This window comes from Adiantum capillus-veneris, chromosome 2, assembly GCF_014529385.1.
Source record: "Adiantum capillus-veneris isolate H3 chromosome 2, ASM1452938v2, whole genome shotgun sequence".
Taxonomy (NCBI): Eukaryota; Viridiplantae; Streptophyta; class Polypodiopsida; order Polypodiales; family Pteridaceae; genus Adiantum; species Adiantum capillus-veneris.
Window position 1 is genome coordinate 72144074 of NC_140932.1, and position 10941 is coordinate 72155014.

The following is a 10941-nucleotide window of genomic DNA, read 5'->3' on the forward strand; positions in this document are numbered from 1 at the left end:
AGAATCTAGAAAATATCCATGAACGTCAATCCAGAACTATAGCCATGAAATCCCGTCATTCCGGGAAGGATATGAAGAAGGTCTCTATACCTAGAAACACTTCCAGTCAAGTTTGATACTTTTGACAGAAGGGAAGATGCCCCGAAAGCTACCGCTTTGATTCGACTAGTTTGAAGTTGCCTTTGCAAACGGCAATTTCTGAAAAAGCGTCGAAGATGAGGCATGTGATTAAACACCTCAAGGGGATTGCAAGTACTTGGTGGTATACCAAAGCTCTGCAAGGAACTTACAACAAGACTTGGATTCAATTCAAGGCTGAATTTTTCGACAAATTTTTTTCCTCTACACTTCGAGGAAGGCATCCAAGAAGATTGGGATGGGTTTGCCCAATAGGAACACGAGTGAGTCAAAGCAAGTAGTGGTTCACTCTTGCCAAGGTAGCTCCACTCTCGATCCTCTCTGAGGAAGAAAAGGTGAAGAAATTCAACAAAGGACTTTTGCCCGAATTTTGTAGACGCATCTGCAAAATACTTTGCAGCAGATGGTAGAGTCTTCAATAAAAGCTGAAAGTGTGCACCTTTGTGTACATAGAATCCAATCCCCATAGTGGGACGGGAATCATTGAACACAGAAAGTTTGGAGTAAGGGAATTCATTCTAACTCCTGAGTTCTTGAATAGAAGACCCTCGAACTTCAAGTGAGAGGGAGGTTTTCAATCAAAGTTACATCTTTGAGGAAATCATAAAGTGCATTGTGCTTGTTTGCTCTTTTGCCCAAGATATGGTTATGTCTAACCGGGACTACCACTCTCGAGTGTTTATGAGAGCAGGATCAAACTGAAACATTGTTTTTTGAGATGAAATTGGTTTGCTTAACTAGCCGGAAGGTCAACTATTGATTTGGTATTCGGTAATTCTCGAACAGATTACCTGCTACTGCGGGTAGGAAATTATGAAGGAACCATTCTGAGCTTTCAAGCAAAGAAAAGCTTTCATGAAGCTTGAGTACTCTTTAAGCCCACACCCCCTACACGGTAAGGGAAGATATGGTAGTGCTTTTTGCACAAGTGAATGAACACTCTCTTTAGGAGGGAAGGAACAAGCGACGACTATGGCCTGTGCTTGAGGAATCCAAGGATTAAAATCCTAGATTATTTGATGAGCGGGTTTTGCTCTAAGATCGAGCCAAGTGATCATCAAGTTGAGCGTCTTCGCTCTAAGGATCTTACGAAGGGAAGGTAATTTCCCAGGTTCACCGAAACTTTAACACAGCTTAAGAATTATGTACACTTTTGAGTACATGGATAACACACAAAGATGCAGACCTATGCCAAGGAACTGGACGAGAGTTTGTTATACTCTCTTGAGCGCCTTTTTGCGCGCAAGAATATTCCGACACGAGAATCTCTATTTGAGATGTGTTTGGTAGAAGGAATTTGAGCTTCTCTACGGAGAAGAGGTTTTCCGATGGTCGTTGATCATTGAGTACGCTATGTGCTTTTACCATTACAGTAGCAACTTTTGGTTGCGGTATATGTTTCTCCATGAGCAGGTCAAGTAGCATTTACACGCTGTTGGAATAAATTTGAACTATTTTGTTCGTAAGAATATAATTCGCCAACCATTTCAAAATGGTAAGGATTACAAATGGGAGAATCAAAGAGGGTTCGCTCTATTGTGAACCGGGTTTGAACGTACGTTCAGAAAATGCTATGGCTAGAATCCTATCTGCTTGAGGTTTTGCAAATCGTCATTGATGCTCGCAAGGTGAATCATTTTTTATGATTTTGTAAGGAAGAGACGCTAATGGGCGTCGGGAAATCACTGCTGGTGGTAATAACTCGCAGGAGGAAACGATTGGAAGGAAGTGCTGTCGTGCACAAGGAATCTTCGGACTGGAACCGTCCGCCTACGTTGAGCGACGGCGTGGAACAAGAACCTTCTTGAAGGTGATTGCAAATTGTGGAAGAAAGACATCGAACTTAATGCTCTATGACTTGGGCATTCCCTATGTGGGAGGACACAAGAGGTTTAATACCCTCTGGACTAACAGCGTAGGATTATGCGCAAGGACAAATACCTAGATTGATTTCTAGGAAGATTATTCTTCTCGAATTTGAGAAGACAGAATCAAGGGAGGACACAAGAGGTTTGGGTATTCCTGATGCATCACAAGCTGGGTGACGGGTGCATCGGAAAGGGGATATCCATAGTCGAGAGGAAATCCAAACTGGAAAAGAGGAATATGTGTAAAGACGCAAGCACAAGAATAAAGATGGGTTCTGAGAAGCTTTTCTTAAAAAGCCGGAATATTTTAACGAGTTTTCCGGAAAGAGCAAACGCTTTCCCGCGAGGAATCTATGTCTGCATTGCATTTGTGCATATGGTTTCATCCAGGGACGCCTCGGAAGTGTTGTGAAAAGCATTGTTTTAAACTTATAAAGTTTTATTGAGTTTTTGGGCAGGTTCAGACCAATTTTAAAATATGCCGGCTGCCACTTAGAAAATAAAGCAACAAAACCGGCCAACGAATTCTCTCTCCCTATTTTAGGTAGCAGGAAAAAAAAAAAAACCGAATTTTCTTTTGGAAAAAAAAAACGGCCACGATCTCTACGCGAGCAGCTATTCGTACCGTCGCGAAGGAGCTATAAAAGCACCACATGCCCTCACTGAAAGGAGGTTACCAACGTTAGCAAGAGAAGACTCTGCCGCCAGAAGACGCGAGAGATCGCGAGACTACGAAGCACGGAAGTCGCTTTTTCCCGCGCAAGAGCGACAGGTATCTATTGTGGATTCGCCATACGAATTGTTGTCGCGTGTTTGCGTGTGTGTTTGCAGGTACTTCATCGCGAAGGAGATGCGAGAAGGCTTCGGCCTATGCTTGGGAATTCCGAGAACGAAATTTGGAAATTGTCTGCGGAGTCTCAACTCCGAGTACAGACGGAAAAAGGATTGAGAGCTTGTCTCTCGGATTTCCCTTACGGGAAGGAACGACCATCGAGTCAGAGAATTAGAACGGAGGGGTTTTCTGCGGTTCTTGTGCTTGTAAAAAGATTCTCCCTAATAAAGAATTCTCTTTAAGGGGGGGACAAGCCCATCTTCTGGTCCCCAGTACTGTGTCGATCTTCTCACTCTCTATCTCTCTCTCTATCTATTTCTCTCTATATCCTCTGGCTTCAATATTAAGTGATAAATTTTATTTATCAGAGTATATTTTATATTGTTATGCGCTCCCGTTTGTGACAGTGGTATCAGAGCATGGTCTCCTCTCACTCTCTATCTCTCTCTCTCTCTATCTATTTCTCTCTATATCCTCTGGCTTCAATATTAAGTGATAAATTTTATTTATCTGAGTATATTTTATATTGTTATGCGCTCCCGTTTGTGACAGTGGTATCAGAGCATGGTCTCCTCTCTTTCTCTGTAAAGGAGGACGACTCTGGGAAGATATGGGAAGAAGCCATGAGAAGCCAAGAGAGAAGTAAGCAGGCGGAAACCTAAGTCCTACAGGAAAAGCTCGCAGAGTTGGATTTTTTTTCTCTCTGCAAGAAGTCGACACAAGACTTGGGATTCTCTGAGAAGGCAACAAGAGCATGATGCTCAAGAACCTAGAGAATCCAAGGAGCGGAATGCTCAAGATCCTTCAGAATCCAGAAAAAATCCATGAACATCAATCTATAACCATAGCCAAGAAATCCCATCATTCCGGGAAGGATATGAAGAAGGTCTTTAGACCTCAGAACACTCCGGTCAAGTTTGATACTTTTGACGGATGGGAAGATGTCCCAAAAGCTAACGCTTTCATTCGACAGTTTGAAGTTGCCTTTGCAAGCGGCAATTTTTGAAAAGCGTCGAAGGTGAGGCATGTGATCAAACACCTCAAGGGGGATTGCAAGTACTTGGTGGTATACGAAAGCTTTGCAAGGAACTTACAACAAGACTTGGATTCAATTCAAGGCTGAATTTTCGGACAAATTTTTTTCCTGTACGCTTTGAGGAAGGCATTCAAGAAGATTGGGATTGGTTTGCCCAATAGGAACATGAGCGAGTCAAAGCAAGTAGTGGTTCACTCTTGCCAAGGTAGCTCCGTTCTTGATCCTCTATGAGGAAGGAAAGATGAACAAATTTAATGAAGGACTTTTGCCTGAATTTTGTAAACCCATCTGCAAGATACTTTGCAGCAGATGGTTCAGCATAAAAGCTGAAAGTGTACACCTTGATGTACAAAGAATACAATCCCCGTAGTGGGACGAGAACCATTGAACAGAGAAACAATGAATTTTTGTTACTTCTCCTCGAAGGATACATTGCTATCCGGAGAAAGTTTGGAGTAAGGGAATTCGATCTAACTCCTGAGTTTTTGACCCTCAAACTTTAAGTGAGAGGGTAGGTCTTTGATCAAAGTTAAATCTTTGAGGAACTCATAAAATGCGTATTGCTTTTATGCACGAGATATGCATGTGTCTAACCAGGACAATCACTCTCAAGTATTTATGAGAGTAGGATCAATTTGAAACATTGTTTTCTGAGATGAATTGGTTTGCTCAACCATCCGGAAGGTCAACTATTGATATCGTATCCGGTAGTTCACAAACAAATTACCTGCTATTGCGGGTAGGACGGCAAAAAGGAAGGAACCATTCCGAGCTTTCAACCAAGAAAAGCTTTCACTAAGCTTATGAACTAACACCCCCTACCCAGTCAGGGAAGACATGGTAGTGCTTTTCGCACAAGTGAATGAACACTCTCTTTACGAGGGAAGGAACAAGTGATGACTACGGCCTGTGCTTGAGGAATCCAAGGATTGAAATCCTAGTTTATTTGATGAGCGGGTTTTGCTCTAAGATCGAGCCAAGGGATCGTCAGGTTGAGCGTCTTCACTCTAAGGATCTTACGAAGGGAAGGTAATTTCCCATGCTCACTGAAACTTATGTACACCTTTGGGTACATGGATAACACACGAAGATGCAGACCTATGCTAAGGGATTGGACGAGAGTTTGTTATACTCTCTTGAGGGCCTTTTTGCACGCAAGGATATTCCGATAGGAGAATCTCTATTTGAGATGTCTTCGGTAGAAGGAATTTGAGTTCCTCTACGGAGAAGAGGTTTTCTGATGGTCGTTGATCATTGAGTACGCTATGTGCTTTTACCATTACAGTAGCAACTTTTGGTTGCGGTATATGTTTCTCCATGAGCAGGTCAAGTAGCATTTACACGCTGCTGGAATAAATTCGAACTATTCAGTTCGTAAGAATATAATTCGCCAACCGTTTCAAAATGGTAAGAATTACATATGGGAGAACATCCCTAAGAATCAAAGAGGGTTCGCTCTATTGTGAACTGGGTTTGAATGTACGTTAAGAAAATGCTATGGCTACAATCCTATATGCTTTAGATTTTGCAAGTCGTCATTGATGCTTGCAAGGTGAATCATTTTTGATGATTTTGTAAGGAAGAGACGCTAATGGGCGTCGAGAAAACACTGCTGGTGGTAATAACTTGGAGGAGGAAAAGATTAGAAGAAAGTGCCGTCGTGCACAAGGAATCTTCGGATTAGAACCGTCTGTCTACGTTGAGCGACGGCCTGAAACAAGAACCTTCTTTAGCGAACCTTGTTTGTGAAAGAAAGACATCGAGCTTAATGCCCTATGACTTGGGCATTCCCTATGTGGGAGGACATAAGAGGTTTAATATCCTCAGGACTAATAGCACAAGGTTATGCGCAAGGACATAGACCTAAATTGATTTCTAGGAGGATTATTCTTCTCGGAATTGAGAAGGTGGAATTGAGTTAACAGGTTCTCGGATGAGGAAACTTCCGATCTATTGGAAAGACGCGAATGACGAGTTCTTACATGGCTCGTAGCTTTAATGAAAGGTGAAGGATATTCTCGAGGTACTAGAGGAAAGACATGAACCGATAAGGTAAGTGTTGAATTATTGAATTTTTGTTTAATTCAATTTTTAAGTTCTCTTTTGAGAAAGGACTAGCTCAACTCACCATTGATCAAGATTTGGAAATTTTCCGGTTTCTCCCCGGCAGTTCAGTTGGACCTCTACAGTTGAGGACAACTGTTTACAAGTGAGAGGGATGTTGCTAAATTGGCTTTATCTGACATAAAAATAATTCTAAATGAATTATTGGATTTATAAGTGAGAGGGTTTTCTCGCTTGGAATAATTCTAAATGAATTACTGGAATTTTAAGTGAGAGGGTTTTTCTCACTAGAGACATCCGAGTACAGAGTATTCCTAGTGCGTCATTCAAAGTAATGACAGGAGCAGTGTGAACAGGAATATCTGTAAGGCCACCAAGAACGGGTACTTTTGATGCGTCACATCGGATGGGTGACAGGGAGCATCAGGAAGAAGTATCCGACCATCCAGAAACGGACATCCGAACTGGAAAAGAGGAATACGTGTAAAGACGCAAGCACAAGAATAAAGATGGGTTCTGAGAATCTTTTCTTAAAAAGCGGAATTTTAAGGAGTTTTCCGGGAAGAGCAAACGCTTTCCCGCGAGGAATCTATGTCTGCATTGCATTTGTGCATGTGGTTGCATCCAGGGACGCCTCGGAAGTGTTGTGAAAAGCATTGTTTTGAATTTATAAGGTTTTATTGAGTTTTTGGGCAGGTTCAGACCATTTTCAAAATATGCTGGCCGTCCACTTAATAAGTGGACAGCCACTTAGAAAATAAAGCAACAAAACCAGCCAACGAATTCTCTCTCCCTATTTCGGGTAACAGAAAAAAAAAAAAAACCGAAAAAAAATTTGTTTGGGGAAAAAAAAAAAAACAAAAACGGCCGCGATCTCTATGCGAGCAGCTATTCGTGCCGTCGCGAAGGAGCTATAAAAGCACCACATGCCCTCACTGAAAGGAGGTTACCAACATCAGCAAGAGAAGACTCTGCCGCCAGAAGACGCGAGAGATCGCGAGACTCCGAAGCATGGAAGTCGCTTTTTCCCGCGCAAGAGCGACAGGTATCTATTGTGGATTCGCCATACGAATTGTTGTCGCGTGTTTGCGTGTGTGTTTGCAGGTACTTCATCGCGAAGGAGAAGCGAGAAGGCTTCGGCCTACGCTTGGGAATTCCGAGAACGGAATCCGGAAATTGTCTGCGGAGTCTCAACTCCGAGTACAGACGGAAAAAGGATTGAGAGCTTGTCTCTCGGATTTCCCTTACGGGAAGGAACGATCATCGAGTTAGAGAATTAGAACGGAGGGGTTTTCTCCGGTTCTTGTGCTTGTAAAAAGATTCTCCCTAATAAAGAATTCTCTTTAAGGGGGGGACCAGCCCATCTTTTGGTCCCCAGTACTGTGTCGATCTTCTCACTCTCTATCTCTCTCTATCTATTTCTCTCTATATCCTCTGGCTTCAATATAAAGTGATAAATTTTATTTATCCGAGTATATTTTATATTGTTATGCGCTCCCGTTTGTGACACCTCCCCCTATGTGTATCAGCGTTGCCACTGCAGCGTGTATGCTCTCCCACCGGGGCTTTCCTTGTCTTCCCTCACTGCATGCCGACCAAATCTTTCCCTCGCTCTTTCCTTTCTTCGTTAACGAGAAACGGATCCGCGTCAGATTCCCACTAATACAAGATTTTTAAAAATTGTGAGCACATACTTGGCAAGAAAAATTCAAGCTAGTGAGGTTGTGGACATTAATGATGATAAAAATCCATAGTAGCTTGGAGACTAACTAAGTTCTATGTTTCTATGGTGCTATGAGTGCTTACCTATGTAACCATTTCTATTTGTCCAAATAAAATTAGGGCCACGTATGTTTTAAGTTCAAGGATCAAAACATACTCCAATCATACTTCCATACTCTTATCCGGTTGCCATATGGAAACGTATGTTTCAAGTTCAAGGATTGAAACAGACTCCAATCATACTTCCATACCCTTATTTGCCATATGGCAAATAACAGTGGGGGTATCTTAGTATTAGTCGATACTATGTATGATGGAGCTGATGGTTATATTGATAGTTTTTCCATATGTTGGAGTCGGAGAGGTACTTTAAGTACAGATTAAGTATGGATCTGACCCCCCAGGATTGCATAGTTGGATCCTATATGGCACACTGCAAACAGTTCACATATGACACTTAAAACGATACAGAGGAGCACAAAACCATAGAATGCAGTGAAACACCATTCAAATTTTAGAATCTAGGAGGCCAAAAAATGGAGCCTCAGGCCAATCATACTTCAATCAGATACGGAATCCGGATGCGTCTGGGAGTATGGTTCCTCAATCGGACGCATCCAGAAAAAATTATAGTTATATTATTGCCTTATGGGTGACTACCATGATGAGTCTATACCTTGCACTTTCCTTTAAGGTGAATTTGGGCTTCTTCTGGATTGATCTATGTATCTACTCATTTGTAGTAACAGTAGCTTGCTGAGAAATTTTATGGAGGTATTTTTTCAAAATCTGCAGAGAAAGGCTTAAAACCGAAATGGTTATGCTTTTGAGGGGGATGAGGATTTCTCTTAAATGCATATTCCATTATTTTGATTCAAGGGCTTTGAGATAGTGAGGTGTAAAGGTTTTTGGGGCTTCAGAAAAGAAATTGATTAGTTTCAAGGTGCCTGCATTTTTTCAGGAAGCTTGTCATGAAAACGTTTCGGTACTCAAGGGATGTGCCCTGCCATCAGCAGATGATTGGTGTGCAATATGTATGGTGGAATCGCTCCGTACTTGCCCCTCTATTCAGCTAAAATGTGGGCACATTTTTCATTTCGACTGTGCAAAGAAGAAGGTGAAGGAAGGATTTCCTGGTCCAGAAATTACTTTTGGCTTTCTTAAATGTCCACAATGTTCAGAGTTTATGGAGCATGAAAGCTTGGAGAATGTTTTGCGCAAACCATTGGAGTTATTTACCATGGTATGTACAAGTGAGCTTGTCGAGAATAAATGTTTTGAATCACCTCTCTCTCTCTCTCTCTGTGGATTGTTTTCTACGCCATTAAAATTCATCTTTTGTGTGTGTGCACGTGTGTAAATTGGAATAACCTTCCTATCACCCAAGTGTGGTAGATTGGTTATCCCAACTCCCTCTTGAATAACATGTCTTGAGTTCAAGACTTGTTGGATAGATCTTGAAGGTCTCTTGGGTTTCCTACCACTTTAAAATTCTTCTCTCTTCTTCTCTCTCTCTCTCTCTCTCTCTCTCTCACATACAGACACACACACACAAAAAAAAAGAAAAAGCTATATCCAAATCTTCTCATGATTCAGGTCAAGGAAAAGGCTGCGAAGAGGGCGAGAATAGAGAAGCCAAAAACCTCCATGAAATCTGAAGAACTTGAAGCCTATGGCTTAAGCAAGTATAATTACTACTTGTGCTACAAATGCCAAAGTCCATACTATGGCGGAAATCGCGACTGTCGTTTGAGGTATGTGTGTGAAGCTATCTTATTAGGCAGTCTTTTCTGAGTAAGCTTCTTAGTAAGCTCCATTGTAACATGTTTTTGTTATGATTTGATGAGCCCCGCAGGTTGGATGCGGGTGGGGTGAGAGATAGTCACAACCCGCTGGACCTTGTGTGCGGGGGTTGTAGTGCGGCTGCAGATGGAAAAATGGTTTGCAGCAAGGGCCACGGGAGCAAATATATTGAATATAAGTGCAAATTCTGCTGTTCTGAGGCGACATTCTTTTGCTTTGGTAATACTCATTTCTGTAGTAGCTGCCACCTGACAAGGCCAGATGGCAATCCGGATTACATTCCGCCTCCATGCAGAGGTGTTCAATTCTGCCCTTTGAAAGTTGCACATGCTCCCAATGGCGAAGAGTGCTGTTTGGGCTGTTCAATGTGCCGGATTTTGAGCCAGTGAAAGCCAGTTGTTCATGAGAGTTGTTGCCAGTTTTGTTGTAGTTCTAAACACCGGGATTGCAACTGCATCCCTTTTGTAATATTTAATCATATACGCATAGTTATATCCCTTTGTAAAGGGAGCAGCTCAATGGGCTGTATGTCCCAGTGATATAATGTACATTAGTACAGCATGGTTTTTGTGGGTTGCTTCCAAGTACTCACACTCTCTAGGTTTTTGGGTGTATTTGGAAAGGCAGTGCTGAAATCTTTATTGTGGCTAGTGTTTCCCTTTGGCTGGACAAAAGTTCAAGCTAATGAGGTTGTTGGGGGTCTGTAGTAAGATGTGAAAAGCTCTCTGTTTCTATGGTGCTACGAGTGCTTACCATGTAATCACTGTTTGTGCTTTTAAAAATAAACTTGGGATCACATATGTTTCAAATTCAAGGGTCCCAACATACTCCAATCATACTTTCATACCCGTATGGAGTTGTATGCCGGAAATGTTTGCAAAATTTTTTAATTTGAAGGCACTCCTTTAGGCTAGGACTGAAGGTTGAGTTGCATGGAAAGTAAGTGATGTTGGGGCCAATTAAAAAGACCTAATGGGTTAGCAACCGTATTGGAGGAAAGACAGCGCAAGATCGGGGTGGTTGAGCGGTTAGTATGAGAAGAAATTTCTAGATTTAAAGGAGGGCTGCATTTCTTTGTATTTCCTTATCATATAGGCATAGCTGCAAAGGGAACAGCTTCATGGGCTCTACATCCCAGTGATTACAAAGCAGTTTTCAGGGGTGATTTAAGACTCATAGGTAAGCTACTCATATTGGATGACGAAATGGAGTCACAGAGATTGAGGTGGTCAATATGTAGTGTATGGAAGTCAATCTCTTAGTAGATAGAAGCTGAGGGGTTATAATAAGAGAAGAAATTCAAGTTAGTTAAATACATCTTAAGTCGATGTTTTTGGACATTTGTAGTGAGAAGGTATGACTTGATGTGAAGTTTAAGTACTATGTTGCCCCCAAAGTCACCTTCGGATTGAAAGAGTACTCTGTACACGAGAAAAAAAAAGAGAAGAAAAGTTGGGCCACATGCAATTTTTTTATAC

General features: G+C 41.8%; 1 protein-coding gene across 1 annotated transcript in view; it reads left to right on the top strand.

The window, feature by feature from the left end:
- The window catches only part of LOC147462965 (uncharacterized), a 29667-nt gene extending 19356 nt beyond the window's left edge, over positions 1-10311 (top strand). The window contains exons 2-4 of the mRNA XM_086486487.1: positions 8622-8903; positions 9257-9414; positions 9516-10311. Coding sequence (XP_086342613.1) covers positions 8622-8903; positions 9257-9414; positions 9516-9852 — 777 coding nt within the window. The 3' untranslated portion in view covers positions 9853-10311. The remainder of the gene's footprint in view (positions 1-8621; positions 8904-9256; positions 9415-9515) is intronic.
- Positions 10312-10941: the final 630 nt, after the last annotated feature.